A 20647-nucleotide genomic window follows, 5' to 3' on the forward strand; every position below is an offset into this window, starting at 1 on the left:
AGATTGATCATGGCTTTGATGTGGTATATATAGACAGTCATGTCAAGCGCATGCAAGGCCATGTAGTCTGTAGATTTGGCTGCCTACCATGAGGGGTCAATGTATATGCATGGTATTCTTTGCATTCAAATGTGTGTTGGCTAGCAAACCACTGCAAGGTGCGGTAATTAAGAATGGAGAACACTGTTAGAAACCTTTTGTAAGGCTAGCTGGTAGCTCCAATATCATTAAGATCACTTGAAGTGTTAAGAAAAACAAAAGCTCGTGTTCCAGTTTTATCGTGGTCAACCTCTCCTTGTTCTCTTGTTAATGGCTTATCTCATGAGATTATTATAGGTTTAATTGAGGGTTAAAAACATAAATGATGTTATTAAAAATTAATTAACATGTGAAGTATTGTTTCATTGAATGGCCTGCTGCTGCGAACACTTTATGGTTAGATTAATTGAAAATAGTTTTCGCAGCAAAGGCCTGGTCCAAAAGCCCATTGACCAAAAATAAAAAGCTATGCCACTAAAGATGGTCACTGAGTGCCATTTGCCAAATTCCTCCCATTGTTAGTACCAACCACAGATCGGTTGGAAGCCCATTGTAGGGTGGCTAAGTCTCTTCATATTAATGTTTCTTTGCCAAAATGATTCTTTACTAAAGCTAGTGGACGATTTCTTTTTCTTTTTTTAAGAGTTGGGTAAAGATAACAACACAATCAATTAAAAATAAGATTAATTTTTATGATCAGAAAGTCGCGAGTCTGACTTGAAAATAATGTTTTGTAAAATAAAGATAAACTTAAGCACAAAAAGAATATCAAACCGATTGAGGTCAGAACCAAACCAGTCCATATATACTCTTCTTTTTTTTTTTTTTATCTTTTTTAATATAAAATTTAAACAAATCACATATATACTATACTTATACACATTATGTATCATGTATTATTTTTACTTTAATTATTATTAATATTTAATATTATTTATTAATTTATTGTTACACAGTTATAACAATAAATTTATGTATGGAGATCGTCTTAAGATGATAGTAGGATGACTTGTTCGAACGATGGATGACTCACTCAGGAGATGGTGACAGCAATGGGTACGTGACTCACTTAGGGGAGTGTGACAGTGATGGATGACTTCTTCAAGCGATGGATGACTCACCCAGTGAAGAGTTACAGTGATGGATGACCCCTCTAAGCAATGAATGACTCACTCGGGGGAGAGTTATAGTGATGGATGACCCCTCCAAGCAATGTGACTTGTTTGGAAAAAGAATCAATTAAGGGCGCGAGTATGGATCCCCACGCAGACCCTTTGATACCTAAGTTAGCTTGTAAAAGTGAAATGCTTGAAGACAAGAAGTAAATATAAGTGTGAGAGTTTGCATACCAAATGAAGGGAGAACCCCCCTATTTATATTGATGGGAGAGGCTACTAAGTGTTGGGTGACTCGATTTTCTCGACGAGATAATTCGGAGGTAGTTTTGACTAGGTCTTGTGGGGTGATGGCGCAGGAATTGCAAGCATGGGCACAAGGGGGCGCCTATATATATGGCACCCTAAGTGAGGGTTAACTCAAGGGTGCGGCACATGGGGCACCCCCGGGTGAGTGTCACTCGAGGGTGCGAGCATGGGCGCGGACGAGCGCGTGGCAGCCCATTGCTGCGTTGGGTTGTGCTAGGCAGCATGGGGCACGCGAGGCTGCGTAGGGCCATGTAAGGCAGCAGGTTGCATAGGGCCACGTGGCACTATCTCATTTTTTCGATTCTTTTATTTATTTTTGACAATCCACTTCGTCCATTTATTTTTGCAAAGCAAACCAACTGCAAATTATAATTAAAATATATTATTATTAGTGTTTAATAACCATAATTGATTTTTTTATCTGAATCTTTGGGTGCAAAAGGTGAAATCCCTCACCTTAAAGGCCCCCCCACTGCCCCATGCACGTGAGAGGGGTTAATCACGGTACACGGTGGTCCCTAAAGTGGGAGGCACAGTGTATAATGCCCACAAGGAGCCACCCCTACAAGAGTATGAAACTCCCACACTGCGGTTGCCATGATGCGAACCTGCATCATTGGGTGCAAGATTCTACCATGTGAACCATCCGTGCTACGCCCGTGGGGGTTATCTGAATCTTTATATATATAAAAGTATGATAGTTTGACAAAGAGTTTTTTCCTCCAAAACTTACATTAATTACTACAAATATTAATTACTGTAAAATTAATATTGAATTTTTTAATACATGAGTTTTTCAATGCTAATTATGGGTTTTTCAATGAATTATTTTGTGTATATTAAATATTTAGTTAATATACACATAATAAAGTAAGATTGTCTACAAAATAATTTTTTCTCCCAAAACTTACATTAATAATAATTAAATTATCTCGGGTTAATTACACCAATAATAACTCAACTTTGCATTCTATTACTCTTTGGTCACTGAATTTTGAAATGTTACATGTTAGTCACTGATATTTCAAAACGATTACTGCTTAGTCACTGAACTTTGAAATGTTAGCCGTTAGTCATTGATATTTCAAAATTGTTACTATTTAGTCACTGAACTTTAAAATATTACCTATTAGTCACTAATATTTCAAAACTGTTACTACTTAATTATTGAATTTTAAAATATTACCTGCTAATAATTGATATTTCAAAATCGTTTTTCACCCGTCACTCGATAGTCATTGAACTTTAAGTTCACGAGTGACGAATGAGAAACAATTTTGAAATATTAGTGACTAACAGGTAATATTTTAAAGTTTAATGTAATAGTTTTGAAATATCAGTGATTAATAGGTAACATTTTAAAATTCAATGATTAAGTAGTAGCAGTTTTGAAATATCAGTGACTAACAAGTAACATTTCAAAATTCAGTGATTAAGTAGTAACCGTTTTGAAATATCAGTGACTAACAGGTAACATTTCAAAGTTCAGTGACCAAATTGTAATAAAATGCAAAATTGGGTTATTATTGGAGTAATTAACCCAAATTATCTTTATATTTATATTATTATTATTATTATAAAAGTAGGGATAGTTCCCAAAAAAAAAAAAAAAATTCCCCCAAAACTTGCATTAATAATAATTAAATTATTATTACTAAAAGTAATAGTAATTAATAATTACTATAAAATTAATAATAAAATTTCCAATATATGAGTTTTCAATGCTAATCATGGATTTTTCAATATATTATTATGTGTATATTAAATATTTAGTTATTAAATAGTTTGTTGCGAACACAATTAAATAGATGAAGATACATATGCATATAGGTAATTTTTAATCTGAAACAATGGATATACCAAGAAATTGCACAAGATGTAGCCAAAATATCACTTTTATATTAATTTTTCATAATTTTTCCAGTTTACTTGCTGAAAAATTATTAAAAGTCATTTATAATATGTATATTATTTATCCACCTGTTTAAATATTTAGTTAGTTAATTTCGCATGGATTTTTCAATGCATTATTATGTGTATATAAATATTTGGTTATTAAATAGTTTGCCAAACATTTTTTTCCTCCAGTAGTCTGCCAAAGTATTTTTTACCTCTAAAACTTGCATTAAATTAAAGATAGTAATAATTAATAATTAAAGTAAAAAATTAAGTATGGGTTTCTAATATTATTTATAATATTTATTTATAACTTAACTTTAAACTCAATTAATCTTCTCATCAATTAATTAAAAATATTTATAATATTATTTTTGAAGAATATGAATAGACAACTTAAACTATTAATTAAGTCATAAAAAATTATTCATTTGTATAAAATAAAAATAATTTGCATCTAGTAATTATTATTCAAAAGCAATTGGAGACCTATAAAGTATTTTGGAATTTTTCACTATCAATTAAATAAATATTATTAATAAAAAATTTGAATAGACAATTTAAATTATTAATTATCTCATGTATAGATATATAATTTCTCAATGAATTAAAAAAAAATATTTTTTATAAATATTATTAATCAAAAATATTTATAATATTATTTTTGATTAATTCCTCAATTATTAAAAAATAAATATTAATGTATGGATTTTTCAATGTTAATTAAGATTTAACATATTACATTTGCAAGAATATGAAAGAAAGTTAATACATAGTAAAAGAAAAATAAGTCAAAATTCATATTTTCAAAGTTTTGTTATTACTGCAAAAATTAAATTTCAAGATCAAAAATTAAAAATTTCAAGTAAATTTTTAATTAGTATTAAAAAATCCATACTTTCCCACATTTAGGAGTTTTAATTTATATTTGTATTTATAATTTATAAGTAAATATATAATATAATAAATAATTTTATTTTAATAATTAATCAATCACTACCTTTAATTTAATGCAAGACTAATGCATGGATTTTTCAATACTAATTAATATTTAAGATATTGTATTTTCAAGACTAATATATAAATTTTTAATATTAATTAAAATTTTATTTTTAAATTTATTATGATTACACCTCTCGTACATCGCACGGGTGAATACTAGTCTAATTAAAAATTGATTATCCTTAGTATTAAGTGAAGACCAAAATTTAAACACCCTTATCATTTACTGGAATTCTTTTTTATAGTAGAGCATAAATAACCAACTAGGCCAAATTTATTATTTTGCCTTGTACTTTCATAATTTTTTTATTTGGTTATTTAAAATTTTTATTATTTTAATTATACCCTTAAATCTAATTTTTGAGTCAATTTAACCCTTGTATTTTTAATTTCTTTTTTTTTTGTGTAATTTAAACTTTTTGTTATTTCAATTATACCTTTAAACCTGAATTTTCGATTCAATTTAAAGCTTATACTTTTATGTGTAAAAAAAAAAGTAAATAAGATAATAAAATACATATCACACTTTACTCACATCAAAATACGAAGATTAAATTGACTCGAAAATACAGGTCCAATGAAAAAAAAAAATCAAAGTATAAAAGTTAAATTAATTCAAAATGTAGATCTAATGGTATAATTGAAACAACAAAAATTTTGAATAACCATATTGTTAGGATTTGTGATTCAAAATATATTGATAAATGTTTGCATTTGATTTCCATTTTATTTGCATTACATTTGTCCTTAATTTCATTTGTATGTGAATTAATTATTTGGGTTATGTATAATTAAGCTAGGCTGGGCCGTTGGTGTCTACAGCCCAACAAGCCCAAGTCCAAGTTTATTGTGAAACCCATTAATCCCAGTCTTGTTCCTTGGCCTGCATATATATAGATGAGATTGGGGGAAATCATTATGTGTGGCTTTTCTCTTGCACACACACACGAATAGTTAGAAAATAAGCCCTAATCGGGCAATAGGAATGTGCACAGAGAGAGAGAGGGTTGAACGGAGAAGCTCGCAAAGAACTCAAAGGCGCTCGATGATCCAATAACGAAGAAGAAGGCGCAAAGTATTTCCGATCTCGAATCCCGATAAGTGCATAATCACTTGGGTGGTTTGAGGGAGAGATTGGTGAGGTTTGAGGGCTTGAGATGCTCGAGTTTTGAGCATTGTACTCTATATAATTTTGCCTTGTTTGTTTTGGTTTTTGATTTGCGATGGTCGTGAGGATTTTGTGCGTATATTGTGTAAATCCCTTGTTCATATAGTGGATTGACTAGAGGTGTAAGCCTTTGTCGTGAGTAGAATTCGTTTCAGATCCGAACACGTATATATTGTGTTCTTGCGCGCGCGTGTGTGTTGTGTGGTTTATTTTTATTTCTTGAATTGATACTGCTCTTGGCTTTGTGGTGGTGTGGCCGATTACAAGGAAAAATACAACACATACAAAAAAAATATAAAAATATAGATTTGAGCTAACCAAATGTGTTGAGCAAGATGAGTATCAAAGCTGCGAGGGACTGGTACAACTTAGTTGCACCTATGCCAATGGAATTGAAGAAGAAATCTTCAACCTTTCACCTAAGTTTCATGCTTGCTTGATGTGCAGTTTAACTACTTCAGATTTCTTCACTAAATTGTTAATTAATAACCCTCCATCATGATTCATTATACTTAACTGATTATTTTGGCATTTGGGGTTTTAAATGATTATCGAGTCATACATATTACTATGTTTGTTAGACTTTTTAATCAGAAAGATTAATATTAATGTTTAATTTTACCAGTTTAATTATCTTGCTCAAATTATTCTCCACAAATCAACCCAATTAAGATATTCAGGTTAAACACCTTGTATGAAGCGCTGAAGAAGCATGCATGATCAGCTCTTTGTTTAACGTTGTTTGGGGAACACAAGATTTGTGTTGAAGTAACAGCTCACCTTATTGAAGGAACCAAAACAGTGTGAATAAGAAACACAACTGATCTGATCTGCAACCCCATATAACCTGCAGCTTCTTTCTATACATATAACCATCTTCCATTGAAGGCAAGATAAGGGAAAGCAGCTTTAATTTCTTCCTCTTTTGCCTCTAAATTTGCATCCTTTTGGCCCTCTCCAACACCTTCAAATTTAGCTTCTTCAGCACAGCCGCCAATTTTGTAACATATATAAGAGAAGTTTCGTCATGAAGCACTTGATTGAGGCCCAGCCATTCCCTGACAATATCTCTATCGAGGCGTCCACCAGCAGCCAGTCTAAGTACGATCAGGAAATCGGCTCTCTTGCGACGTCAAGAATTAGTGATGCCCCGATGAAGAACTCAATCCTCTGTTTCCGAGCAGGGATGGATCATGATTTACTACGCAAGGTAACATACTGTGGCACCAATCAAGTGAATTCTATCTGTGATTTTATTTTCTGTAAGATCCTTTATTGCTCGTATCATGCTGAAGAATTATTCCACCAGCTTTTAGCAGAGGCGTTGGGGACATTCATTTTGGTTTTCTCCATCGGTGGGATCGTTGCAGTGACACAGCTGATGGGAGGAGGGCCAGTCGGCCTCCTGGAGTACGCCGCCACAGCCGCATTGTCGGTCGTCGTCATCGTTTTCTCCATCGGAGCCATCTCCGGAGCTCATGTCAACCCTGCTGTTACAATTGCCTTTGCAGCTTGTGGCCAGTTTCCATGGCCAAAGGTCCCCCTTTACCTTCTAGCTCAAGTCATCGGTTCTGTAATGGCAGCATACGGTGGAAAGTTAGTCTACGGCTTAAAAACCGAAACCATGATGACCAGACCGCTGCACGGCGTTGGCGCCGCCTTCGGGGTGGAGCTCATCGCCACCTTCATCCTCATGTTCCTGGCTTCCTCCTTGGCATGGCAAGCTAAATACGTAAGAGATTCACCTTTTCCCCGCTTTTTCTTGGATTTCAACTTCTGTTTTTGGGTTCTAAGATGGAATTTGATCTCTCCGCAGGTTTGCCATGTCGCTGGATTTGTCATCGGAATCGCCATTGGACTTGCCGTGCTGATCACAGGGCCTGTCTCAGGAGGGTCGCTGAATCCGGCGAGGTCCCTGGGACCGGCGATCGTGTCGTGGAAATTCGACGGCGTCTGGATTTATCTCATTGCCCCAACCGCCGGAGCAGTTGCCGGAGCATTCCTATTTCACGCTCTGCGACTTCAGCGCCACCCCTGCTGTGCCATTTCCGCCCCCGACGTCGCCCTGCTCCGGCCAGGGATTGATCAGTTGTAGCATCTTCTTCACTGTAAGATCAGAACGACTATTGAAAACTAGGAAAACACTCGATCGAAGCAACTGACAATTATGAAAATGTCACTCCATTTTGGGGGGACTTTCGTGGAGCATCTAATGAGCATGCATGGGTCATTTTCTTTGTTTTGCTTGGATTTCTTCATCTTTTGAGCCCCACCATTAATGGCCCAAATCACCAATGCGGCAAGCTTCTCGAATGGGACCAATTTGGCCACATGATATGCTTAATCCAATTGGCCTTAAAAGAGATAAATCGGCCCATAGTTCCACTGACAACAGTTGATTGATGTTCAAACAAGAAAGATCATAATTAATGAGTGGCCATGAAACTTTATTAAGGTTGGTGGTTTGTGTTTTTCCGTTTCTGTCATTAGCCATGAAACCTTATCAATTAAAGGCTGTAAGATGAAGATGCACGTCACTTCCTGTCATGTGTTGTCAACTGCAAATGCAATCCTCTGAAAAATAGAAAAGAGTGACGAATTAATCTACAGTGCCCAACATATGTCTCGGGGGGTTAGTGAAGGACGCCAAAAAAATGAAAATGCCATTGCCCAAATTATAAATTTGCAAATCTTAAACCGAAAATGTCGTCGCCCAAATTATAAATTTACAAACTTTGTTATTGTCTTACCCAGATGCTCTCTCTTTTCTCCCATTTTCATGATCGTTTCTATCTTTGCCTAGTCGTCATATCGTCATCATTTCACTATCACTGCATCCTCCCTCTATGGAGGATGCAACAATAGTCGGCGAGGCAAAATAAGGCGGCAAGACAATGGTAGCAAGACAACAATGATGGTCAACAGTTGCATCAAAAGTTATGGGAAGGGAAGAGAGAAGAAAGCAAATAACTAAGACAATGATAGAATTTGTAAATTTATAATTTAAATGAGGGTATTTTTATTTTTTTGATGCTTTCAATAATCCCCTTAGTAGAATTTGTCGAGTAAGGTAGAAGAGCTCAACAGTTATGATTAGTGCGAAGAAAAACTACTTTAGTATCAATTAAATGTGACTTAGAAATAATAAAAAAGTATATGTACTTGTAACTTCATAATTATCCTAAACTACTGCAACGAGGCAATTTGAGGTAGTAAATTTCGTTGTGTAAAAAAAAAAAATAAAGCTTATGAAAATATAATATAAAAAATACAGTAATAAAAAATTAATTTATGAATACAAGGTAGTCTGACTTGCCGACCACAATATTAATATAAAATAAAATAAAAATAAATTTATTAAACATGGTTGGATTGGGTGCGTGTTGTGTACCTATTACCTGATGAGAAATTCTATTTGCAATCACATATTTTACTCTCCGTAACTTACTTTTAATATTCCTAAAATATCCTCAAATGAAAACTCATATTTGCCCTCATTTAAATCGTTGAAAATCAATCACCCACCATTACTCCTCAAGCACGTGCACCCACTTTCTCACCCACCATCGCCACAATCACTTTTTCAAATAACAGCAACTATAGTAAATCAATATAAAACAGTAGAAAATTATTAATATTTTTAAAAATTAAAATAATTTCTTAATATTATCAAATAGCATGCATTTATATAATTTATATTTAAAAATAACATAAATTATAACATCATAAATATCGATCACTAGTTAAATCACATAATTTATATATATTACGAATAAATTAAATCACATAATTTACGTAGATGAGTGATGAATTAAAAAATAAAATTAATTAACAAAAAAAAAAAATACTCTTCCCTGAAGCCCCGAACCCCGGGGTTCGGGGCCTGGGGGATACCCCGAAACTTGGGATTCGAGCTATTTGGATTTCCCCGAACTTGGGGATTCGGGACATCCCCCAACCTCCGAATCTCAAAATTCGAGAGATTGAAGGAATTCTATATCTATAGATTCGGAGAAAATCAATTCTCCCGAACCTTGAGATTCTAGAGAATTGATTTCTCCTGAACCTGGTTCAAGGTTTAGGAGATATATATATATATATATTATAATATATAGTTATAATTATAATTATATATAAAGTTATAAATAATTATATTATATACATACATATTTTATCTACATAAATTATTATAACTATAATTATTATAAAATATAAAATATGTATAATATATATAATTTTTATAAAATATAAAATAGTAGAAAATCAATTCTCCCGAACCTTGAGGTTCGAGAGAATTGATTTCTTCAGGAGATATATATATATAGTTATAATTATACATATATATTTTATATACATAAATTATTATAACTATAACTATTATAAAATATAAAATATGTATAATACATATAAAATACAATTATTATAAAATATAAAATATGTATAATACATATAAAATATAAAATTGCAAGTTACCCCCCGAACAGCGTGGTTCGGGGGAGCCCCACCCCCCCGAAACTCGTTGTTCGGGGGGCGAGGCTTCCCCCGAACAACATGGTTCAGGGGAGCCCCAGCCCCTCGAAACTCACTGTTCGGGGGCGGGGTTTCCCCCGAACAGCTGGGTTCGGGGGGTGCTAGTTCCCCCGAACGCCCAGGTTCGGGCGCTAACCAAGCGTCGATTAGGAACTCTGACGAGTTCCAACACTATTATATCTACCATGAAATCAATTAAACTAGAAGGTAAAATTTTTACCTGGTTATGCGATTTGGGGGACTCCAACAGGCTGGATGAGGCAACCAAAGTGGGCGGTGCTGTCACAGAAGAAGAAGGAGAAGGAGAAGAAGAATAGGATTTGATGCGCGTGGGTGTAGTTTTTGAGGGTTGAATGTGTAAATAGTTGTAAAAAGTAATAAGTGTGGTTGTAAATAGTAAAATTTAATATTTTAGTTAAAATGGTTACGGAGAGCAAATTCTATGATTGTAAATAGAATTTCCCTTACCTTATTTGTACCTAGAATAAATTTTCCTTCCCAATTCATTCCTTCCCTTGCCCACAAGTGTTTAAAGGTGAACGTTTCGTGCATAGATTAAGTGATTGGATTATAATAAGTTAGAATTTGTATAAGTAGATTATGAGTTCAATTTCTTATTCTATACAGTGAGACAAAACCTCTATCTATAATTTATCTTCTCTACCGAAATTGAGGGCACGAGCGATGGGAGCAGGGGTGTTCGCGGTGCGGTTTAGCCGGTTTGAATCATTTTCAGCATGCTAAATCGCTAGTGCGATTTTTCAACAAAATCAGACCGCGGTTTGGTTTGGGTTTGGCCAAACCGCACCAAACCAGATCGCATTTGCAGTCTGGTTTGGTGCGGTTTGCTACGGTTTGAAATTGCTACTTAAAATCACTAAAAAAGATATTTAAAAATGGTAAATAAAGACACAAATATTGGTAAATAAAGACAATTAAATGTAAATACATAGGAGCAAAAAATAAAGATAAAATAGTGTAAAAAATAAATAAGATGGGCTGTCAATTATTATATTTTTATAATAATAATTTTTTTTATTATTTTTTTGGGCGGTTTGGTTTAAAACCGAACCGCAAACTGTCCAAACCGTAAATCGCGCAGTTTGGACAGAATCCAAACCGTTTTCGACCGTCAAAAAAAAATTCGATCGATTCGGTTTAGTTCGGTTCGGTTCGATTTGGTCGATTTCCACGGTACATCGATTTTTTTAACACTCCTATATGAGAGACTGCTCAAAGACGATAATATCAAGTATTTAAAAGTGAACTAAATTTATAGAATATCTAATAAACCTGTAAAATTGTCATTTCTATTTTCAACCCAACTAAAGTAACATCCCTTCAAATGTTGTATTTTTTTTTAATAACTTAGGTATTCGGGTCTCGCCTGTCTAATTTTAGAGGAGATCGATATTCTTCATAATTTAATTTTTGAGTACATTAGATGTGATCACAAACTTATACACTACTAAATAAATACGTAGTCAATTTTTATTAAATAAAATATTTTTATTTTCATTAAAAATTATTCCTCCGCCACTCTCAAAATAATTTAAAAACTTTATCACTCGTGGAATGCCCTGGGGCTGCAAATGTTGTATTTTATTGCAGAGACAATGGACTCTATTAAGAGGAGCCTCCAATCAAAACCATGGGCCACTGACAAATACCATGGGCAAAGGCATCCCTATCCCCTGTCCTCCCTTTTTCTTTCTTTTATTTATTTATTTATTAATTTCTCCAACTGAATTTAAAGAATTCCATTCAAGCTGTTGACAGACCAAGGAAACTTGGTTCCGTCCACAGTTTCTCCTGTTACAAGGGTAGACCCGTCTTTTCACCAATTAGATAATTTAACAATACTTCCATTTGATATGATATGATGGATGGTGGATTGAATTAATTAAATGTATTTTTTCTTGTATTTGTGGAATAATATATTTTAATTTTAATAAAAATTATTTTCATCAACTATACATATTTATTGAACATTCATATTTGTTCAATTTAAATAAAAAAAATATTTCTTCTTCTTCTTCTTATTATTCTTAATTTATTTGAAGTTTTTAATCAAAATATTAGGTTATTGATGTAATCTATGAAGTATGGAAACGCGAAGACGGCCCGAAAAAGCCTTCGAAACATTTCTGTAAATTGTGAAACGTTCTGGGGGCCGTTTTGCAATTTACACAAAATGTGGGAAACGCATTTCACACTTGAAACGTGTTTCCAGCAACCACGGTCGCTCACCTGCAGAAGGAAGACAATGGTCACCGAGAGGCGAGGCGACGACGGTTGGCGGCGAAGCTAGATATGGAGTGTGCAGCGACGGTCGAGGCGAGAGATGGTGTACGGCGGTGGGCGGAGACGAGGGTGAGAGGCGAGTGACGATGGCAGAAATGCTTCGACTGTGAGAGAGGCGAGATCGAACGTGATGGTAAGGGCAAGAGATTCATTAATGGCGAGATAGGCGAACGATGGTGGCAGAGACGTTTTGACTGTGAGAGAAGCGAGACGAAGACGAGGGTGAGGGCAAGAGACTCGTCGATGACGACTGAGAGAGGTAGCAACGATGGCAGAGATCGACTGTGAGAGATGCGAGATCGACGGCGAGGGCGAGGATGAGGGCAACAGACACGTCGACGGCAAGAGAAACGACGACGGGGGCAGACGGAAGAAGCGGCGTGGGTCTAGGGTTTGCAAAATCGAAACAGCCATTGACAACAAGTTGTAGGTAATACTCTAGAGTAATACTGTAAATTACATTATTTATAGTATTTCTAGGTTTGCAAAATTATAACTTAATATTATTTATAGTATATAAATTATATATTAATTTCACATACACCCCTATATTTTTTAAAATTACAGTTTACCCCACGTTTCCGTTTCTTAACTTTTTTGAAAAATACCGTTTCCGCGTTTTCCGTTTCCGTTTCCGTACAACATAGGATGTAATATCTCAACTTCTAGTTGTCGAACAACAACGATTTGGGTTTAATAACTTAATTAGGAATTAATTTCAGGTTACATAAGTTGTTATATATATTATTAAAAAAATAAGATAAAAACAAAAAAATACAATTACATTTAAATACAAAAGATTTTTACGTAAAAAATCCTAAAAGAGAAAAATCATGAGACAAAGAAAAATATTACTATATAATAAAGTTTATAATTACAAAATTCAATATTCTCTCTCTAAATCCAATTCTTAATTATACTCAATTCCCACTTCTCGTGGTCCCTTACACAAGTAATTTGTATTTCTTGAATAATAAGCCAAACATCCAATTTATAGATTGTTTTCTTTATTCTGATAACGCTTAGAATAAACACCCCTCCCTAGCTGTCCCACACCATGGGAGAGAAGGTAAATCAGGAGTCGGGCACCCTACGTTTCAAATTACAGACCTCCCATACTTGTGGGTACTTATATGAGCTCACTAGAGCCACCCGATCACGCCCTGGGACAAATTGTTTGTTTTCCTTGTTCACAAAAAATAGGGTTTCCTAACTTAACAAGTGAAAACTGACTAAAAAATACAATTACAAACTAAATGAGAATTCCTAAAAAAACATTTGTCCATCCTCTAATGACAACCATGACTATTTATTACTGATAATCACAATGACCTCTATTACCAAGATCATCGTACCCCACCATAAAAGGTATAACCACTTAGGCACATATCGCCCTAAGAGTTTCACGACACAATGTCAAAAAATACCTTGTTGAAAAATTATAGTGCAACCCTCATGCTTGGCTTCCTTGGGAGCTCTTTAGTTATCAACATCTTTTCCACCACATACCTTGCATCACCGTCAAGCCAATGCCTGTGTGCAAATTTGTGGACCCGCTAAAAGTATCACATCATCTTTCATGACAACTTTGATGGTCTAATAGCATGCCATGAAGACGTATCCATCTCTTTAAAAGACATCTTCATCTCCCACAAAAATTGAGAGACGAACTTTCAGCATCACAATCTTTTGAGCCATTTGCCAGACTTGCTTTTTCAACACGACAATCCATTTTCACATGACCAGATTGTTTGCACTTGCAACATATCACTTTGCTAATTTTTTTACAGTCTTCAGGAGTTGGTTTTCCCTTTAATACCTTATGTAACCCATATTGGAACAAGATATCATTAACTTGTATTTGCCACAAGCCAAAATTGATTTTCCCATTGAACTTTTCAAAATCAAATTTCATGATGCTTGACATATCTTTTGTGTACCAAGTGACTGATAATCGAAGCTCTGACACCTCTTGTTGAAAAAATAAGATGAAAAACAAAAAATCTAATTACACTTAAACACAAGAAATTTTTACGTGAAAAATTCTAAAAGAAAAAAATTACGACTGTCAGAACAATAGAAAAAAAATATCACTATATAGTAAAGTTTACAACTATAAAGTTTAATATTTTTTCTCTAAATCCAAATCTCAATTACACCAAATTCTTAACTTTCACTAGTCTCTCACAATTAATTTGCACTCTTTGAATAACAAATCGATTATCCTATTTATAGATTATTTTTTTGTTCACAAAGACTAAGTTTTCTTGTTTAACAATAAGTGAAAACTAACTAGAAAATAGAATTATAAATTAAACTGGAAACCAATTAAGAATAGGAAATGAACTTATTGAAAAATCTTCAAGATTAATTAGGATTTCTTGCTAATGATCCTAACATATATTATATTGATATTATGTTAAATAAAATAAATATATGCGTACTAATCAATACATAAAAGTTAAATAAGAGTTGATGTCGTCATATCTATTCTTTTACTTATACGAACCAAATTTATCAAATTGTCATGCCTACTAACAACAAAATTCACATGTTTTAATTTTTTAAAAATAAATTCTATCTCTATAATCAACTCTATTTTTAATTGCGTGCTTAATAAGGTCTATAAAAAGAGTTATTTTTGCTATTAAAAGAAAAATAACCCACTGAATAATATTTCTTTCTTCACAACATTCTACTTACCAAAAAATATTTTTTTGTTTGGTTAATTATGTAAAATTAGTGATTGTTGATGACCATATTAGTGGGCAACATTACTGAATTTTCAAGCCGTATCTGCCAACCAAACTTGTAAGCCACGAAGGTGTTACGGAATTTCTAAGTGGTTGCACCAAACTTTTGGGCACGGTAATGTGCCAACTTTAATTTAAACAAAATTGTAATGTTTATAAAATAATATTTTTTTAAATTAACCATCAAAATTATATTTTCTTTCTTTATAAAATAATGCAGATTTTTATGGGTCATAAATAAATAACACAATAATATATTGATGAATCAAATGGAGCGGCAGCAAGATATCGTCCGTCCACGTGGCAGAATCCCTTTGAGTGTGGTGCTGACTGCTTAATTCAACTGGGTGATGTCTCATCTACTGAATCCCTCCATCTTTATTTGTCTTTATTTAATATATTTACTATTCAGGCTGCGGCGTGGATGACACGTGACCCTACCGGAGATGGTATCCCATACGCCAAGACTACAAGACAACGCCAAAAACTTTCTTCATATTCGCTTATTTGGAAAATGAAATTGTTTTTTATTTCATTTTTATGATTTTACATCGCAAAGGAAAAAAGCGAACCACTGTAAGCTCACTTTCATTATTCTTTTAAATGTAAACGCGTCAGTTTTCATGTCACCTGACTGGTCGTTTCAAGTAAATTCACGGAAGAGGTGAGAAGTAGAGAATAACTGCTCAAGCAGCTGGGCTGGAAGTGCGGGCCCAGAGTGGGACCCACTGAGGCGCTAAACGACACCACGGGAATCATCGCCCCCGTTGTGGGTCCCACTCCAAGTGCCTTCTCCGCCCTCAATTGGATACCAGTAAAAATATTAAAAAATTACAAATTCCTTGTTCAATGACGGTAATACCCTCCCGCCGTTCCTATAAATGGCCCGCCCCGTCCCCGGTTCTTCTCCCATGTCTGATCCCTCCATTTCCACACAGAAAAAGAGAGATAGAAGCAACAGATAGGTGTTGCCAAGTGCGAAACCATGTTGGGAGTATTTAGTAGCTCGATAGTGTCACCGCCGGAGGAGCTTGTGGCAGCGGGGAGCCGGACGCCGTCGCCGAAGACAACAGCGGCGACGCTGCTGAACCGGTTCCTTGACAGCAGCGCCTCCGCCGTGTCCCTACAGGTCGGCGACGATGCCCACCTGGCCTTCACTCACGACAACCAGAGCCCTCTGCTCCCCAGGTATATAAACCTATACAGAAAACTCAAAACGATGCATGAGATCGCTCTTACGACAACGTTTGGCAACCCTGATGACAACAATTAGATGATAACTAATTTGACGAATATTTGTTTGAGAAAGGGATATGACCAAAATGATCTGGACTTGTTTAATGATTTATAAAACCGGCCGCCAAATAACTACTGTTTGGTTGCCGAGAAAGTGGCGGAAAATAGCAGGTTCTATAATTCCCATCTTACATCCTTTGGGATGAGATCTCGCTGCTACAGGTAAGAAATGAGATCAAGCAAATGCAATTTTCTCCACACACACAAAAAAAAAAAAAAATCTGTGCTAAACTGAAAATTGACTATGGTTTGATCGATCGAATCGAGTCGAGTTGAGTTTCGAATCCAAATCGAGCCTCTCGTAAACGATTTTATTCATTTCCAGCCCTACCCACAGCCAGAATTCAGGGAGACTTAAAACTTTGATTTTGGTATAAACATTGCTGAAAATTTAAATTATCTATTTATTAATTTTTTTGTGTCTTGGTCCCACTTTATCTTCCCCATCTGATGCGCACTGCCACTGAACCCTGGAGTCCTCTGTGTTCTGATTATCAGAGAAGACTACGAAATGATTGGTGAATTTTACCCACGAAATGTTATTTGAGTAGTTATTGATAATATTTTTGGTGAGGCTATAATATGGTATAAAATATAATATATTAATATATAAATATTATAATTAAATATTCGGATGGTTAAAAGGTAGAGAGAAAAAAGATTCCACTTGATTTCTGGACCTTTTTCTGCTTTTTGCTTGATAGGCGTGCCTAACATTTTACCATGGTTGAGTTGAGGGAATTTCTCGATCCGACGGCTATGTCATGTGTGGGTTGTCACATGAACGGTCTGATGATAGTTACCTCCATGTTTCTCTCACTGGGTCACAATCTCAACCTACCTGAGTTGTGCCCCAATGGGTTACTGTCAGCCCCAAATTTGAGGCTGTAATATACTAATAGTAGAAAACCAAAAACTTACTGAGTTGGGGCTGCAATTTTCCTTTTCCTTTGATGTCCTAACCCACCTATTTTGGTGTGTGATGTGGGAATTGGGCAGATCATTTGCAGTGAAGGATGAGATTTTCTGCTTGTTTGAGGGGGCACTTGACAACTTGGGGAGACTGAAGCAGCAATATGGGCTTGGCAAGTCTGCAAACGAGGTGGTTCTGGTCATTGAAGCATACAAGGCACTCCGTGATCGTGCGCCTTATCCACCTAGCCATGTCGTCGGCCACCTTGCCGGCGACTTTGCTTTCGTTGTCTTTGACAAGTCCACCTCCACCTTGTTTGTGGCCACTGTGAGTGAATCCCGACACAACCCTTCAATATTAATTGCTCAACCGAACAAGCATTTATCATTTTAGTTGGAGTTTGATTAGACTTGGGTTGCTGTGTATATGGTGCTACAGGATCAATTTGGTAAGGTTCCTCTGTACTGGGGAATCACAGCTGATGGATATGTGGCTTTTGCTAATGATGCTGAGTTGCTTAAAGGTGCTTGCGGGAAGTCACTTGCCTCTTTCCCTCAAGGTGGGATTTATTTGCTTATTCATCTTATAAATACCAATTTAGTGGACAGAATCATGAAGTCAGGAATGCCCGAGAATTACATGAAACTACTATTTTACTTGGGGTATTTTGCACTTTGTTCTTCTATCTGATAAGATTGCCACTACTTTTTTACAGGATGTTTCTACTCCACTGCTGTTGGGGAATTAAAATGCTATGAGAATCCCAAGAACAAGGTCACTGCTGTTCCGGCAACTGAGGAAGAAATTTGGGGTGCAAAATTCATGGTAATAATAATGATTTAAACCAAGTAGTTGCAATTTAATTGGATGTTGTTTCATTTTGAACCACCATATACATGTTTGTATTCACTTATATACTGACCCACATCACATGAAGTCAAGCCTCCAGAGTTAAATGTAAATAATGTCTTAGTTGCACTATAACTAAGTCCGTAATGGTTTTTCACTAGTCAACAATAGGGTAGATCTTTTTTCATTTATGCATCCAATTTTGCAAAAACAGATTGGTTTTAGCAACTCTGTAGCCATAATATTACACATCTCATATAGCTCCATTTATTCATTTCTTGATATTATTTTGATTTCCATCAATGTGTCTGATGTCTGAAATGAAACTTTGGATCTTTGCTGGAAAAAAATATATTGTGAGTCTAAACATGGTGCACAATTGTCTAAATTTTTGCAATGATACAAAATGAAAGACAGTCCTAAAAACATAAGAAATTAATTTGAAGAAATCCATTTCTTCCAGTTTGGAGGATTATATGCAATTACTTGCTATATAAACATGGTAACCTTCTATTGGGTAGTGATCATGAGAACAATTCAAATTTCATTGCTAAAAGTAACAGCAGCAGAAACTTGGTAATCTTTGCCAGTTCTACATTAAGGATGATTGTTTTCTTCTACTTTCATGTACTTTAGGGGAAAACTACAATGTCCCCAATTGAAGTTCACTGCTGATGTGTAAATATGGTGAATGATAATTTCAGGTGGAAGGGCCAGCAGTTGTAGATCCCACAAAGTAAAAAGAAGAACCATCCCTCTCTGCAGATATTCTCTCATCTTCATCTAAACGTGGGTGAATTAAACTTGGGTTTCTACATGGCTGTGAATGGAAGGGCAATGAATTGGGGCCATGTGAAAAAGAAGAGGAGAGTGGATGGATTGCGGTTGGTAAAATGAATGCACAAGTGAATGAGTGGTACTTGTGGTGGGGTAGGCTTGTGCCAATGTATCATTTACCCTTAACTTTGTAGGATCCTAGAGGTTGCTTTTGTTTGTTTGCTTGGCTTTCTAGGGTATTTATATAATGCCGCTTCAATGGGTCATTGTAAAGCTGCTGCCTCTTCGCTGTAATAAAGTTTGAATCGATGGTTTGAGATCCTAAACTCATGAAGCAATCTAGTTAGGCTTGAAATTGAAGACTATTTGATAAATATATACATATATTATATATTTTACTCTTAGTACCTTGGGAAAAGAAGTTTTGTGGTCGTTGAAGAATAAGACATGGCCGCAAAAAAAAAAATCAAATAATAATTTCCTTTTCTCAATTATAAAACATGACAACGAAAATGAAGTAAATTTCGTTTTTATTTTCACAGTTTTGTGAAAAGTAATCTTTAACACATAGATAAAAAGTTTTAAAGATAATTATTAAACGTTACCATTTACCAAAAGTAGCGGTAATTAGTAGATGCCATTGTCAATGGTCGGACTTCAACTTGGTTCCGAATAAAAGTAGGTGGACAGAGGTAGGATGGATGCCTATTCTAGATAAATAATGACTTCTCAGAGCTGAAGGATTTAAAAAAAAAAAAAAAAGGAGAAGGATACATATAGGGAAGGTAGGAGAGAAGACCAAGGATCTGTTTTAATAATATATTATTTGTACATTATATTATCATTTGTGATAATAAATAGACGAAAAATATGTTCTGCAGACTGGGAGAGCAGGTTGTGTGGGCCCCACCCCTCAATGGACCCACACCCCTCTCCCAATTTATTTACGCCACCCAAATAAATAATACTAGTTATGTTTAAATAATTTTCAATTTTGAGCTGGTCCTAAACAATACCAGATCAAAAGGACTGAGGACCGGACCAAGTTTTGGCTCGTCCCAACCTGGTTTTTGAGCTCAGACATAATTCATCCAACTTTTGCATTTATAATTAACAAAATTTGTTGTGACAAATTTAATTATAATTAACATGGACATGGCAAAGTTTGCTTATTTTGCCTTTTCATCAGCAGCAATGACTGTAATTTTGACAAATTGGTAATCTCTTTATTTATGGTAATGCTGAGCAGATTTTTAATTTTAATACTCATAGAATTAACATTATTTTTTAGAAATTATAAACATTTTTTGCTATGTGTAAGAAGTATTCGTGTTTTAAAAAATAAACGCTTTTTATTATGTAAAAGTCTTTGTAATTTTCAAAAGATAGAAACATTTTTAATTTTTAAAGTATTTATAACTTTTAAAAAGTAGTTGATAATTTGCGAAGAGATGTTGTTAATTCTTTAATTCTATGATCATCAAAATTAAGTATTAAAAATAAGTGACAATATAACATTATTGTTTTGTTTATACTTATTTTAAATATCATCTAAGTATTTCCAGCATCCATCTAAACCTAAGCATTAAAATTGCGTTGGATGTCAAAGTACTCACTTAGTTCACAGGTTGGGGCACTATTATATTACCCACCGTCAAGCAACATAATAGTTACTCGATTGAGAAAGAAGAGGGTG

At 34.7% G+C, this 20647-nt stretch overlaps 2 protein-coding genes across 2 annotated transcripts; both read left to right on the forward strand.

Annotated features, from left to right (window-relative positions):
* Positions 1-6334: 6334 nt before the first annotated feature.
* Positions 6335-7624, forward strand: LOC127811235 (probable aquaporin NIP7-1). Its single transcript, XM_052350942.1, has 2 exons — positions 6335-7261; positions 7346-7624. The coding sequence occupies exons 1-2, from the start codon at positions 6557-6559 to the stop codon at positions 7622-7624; spliced, it is 984 nt and encodes a 327-aa protein (XP_052206902.1). The 5' UTR covers positions 6335-6556.
* An 8393-nt stretch (positions 7625-16017) lies between these two features.
* On the forward strand, positions 16018-19277 carry LOC127812126 (stem-specific protein TSJT1-like). The gene is made up of 5 exons (XM_052352454.1): positions 16018-16304; positions 17412-17652; positions 17764-17884; positions 18041-18150; positions 18879-19277. The coding sequence occupies exons 1-5, from the start codon at positions 16102-16104 to the stop codon at positions 18912-18914; spliced, it is 711 nt and encodes a 236-aa protein (XP_052208414.1). The 5' UTR covers positions 16018-16101; the 3' UTR covers positions 18915-19277.
* Positions 19278-20647: the final 1370 nt, after the last annotated feature.

Source organism: Diospyros lotus, chromosome 10 (assembly GCF_014633365.1).
Source record: "Diospyros lotus cultivar Yz01 chromosome 10, ASM1463336v1, whole genome shotgun sequence".
NCBI classification, from domain to species: Eukaryota; Viridiplantae; Streptophyta; class Magnoliopsida; order Ericales; family Ebenaceae; genus Diospyros; species Diospyros lotus.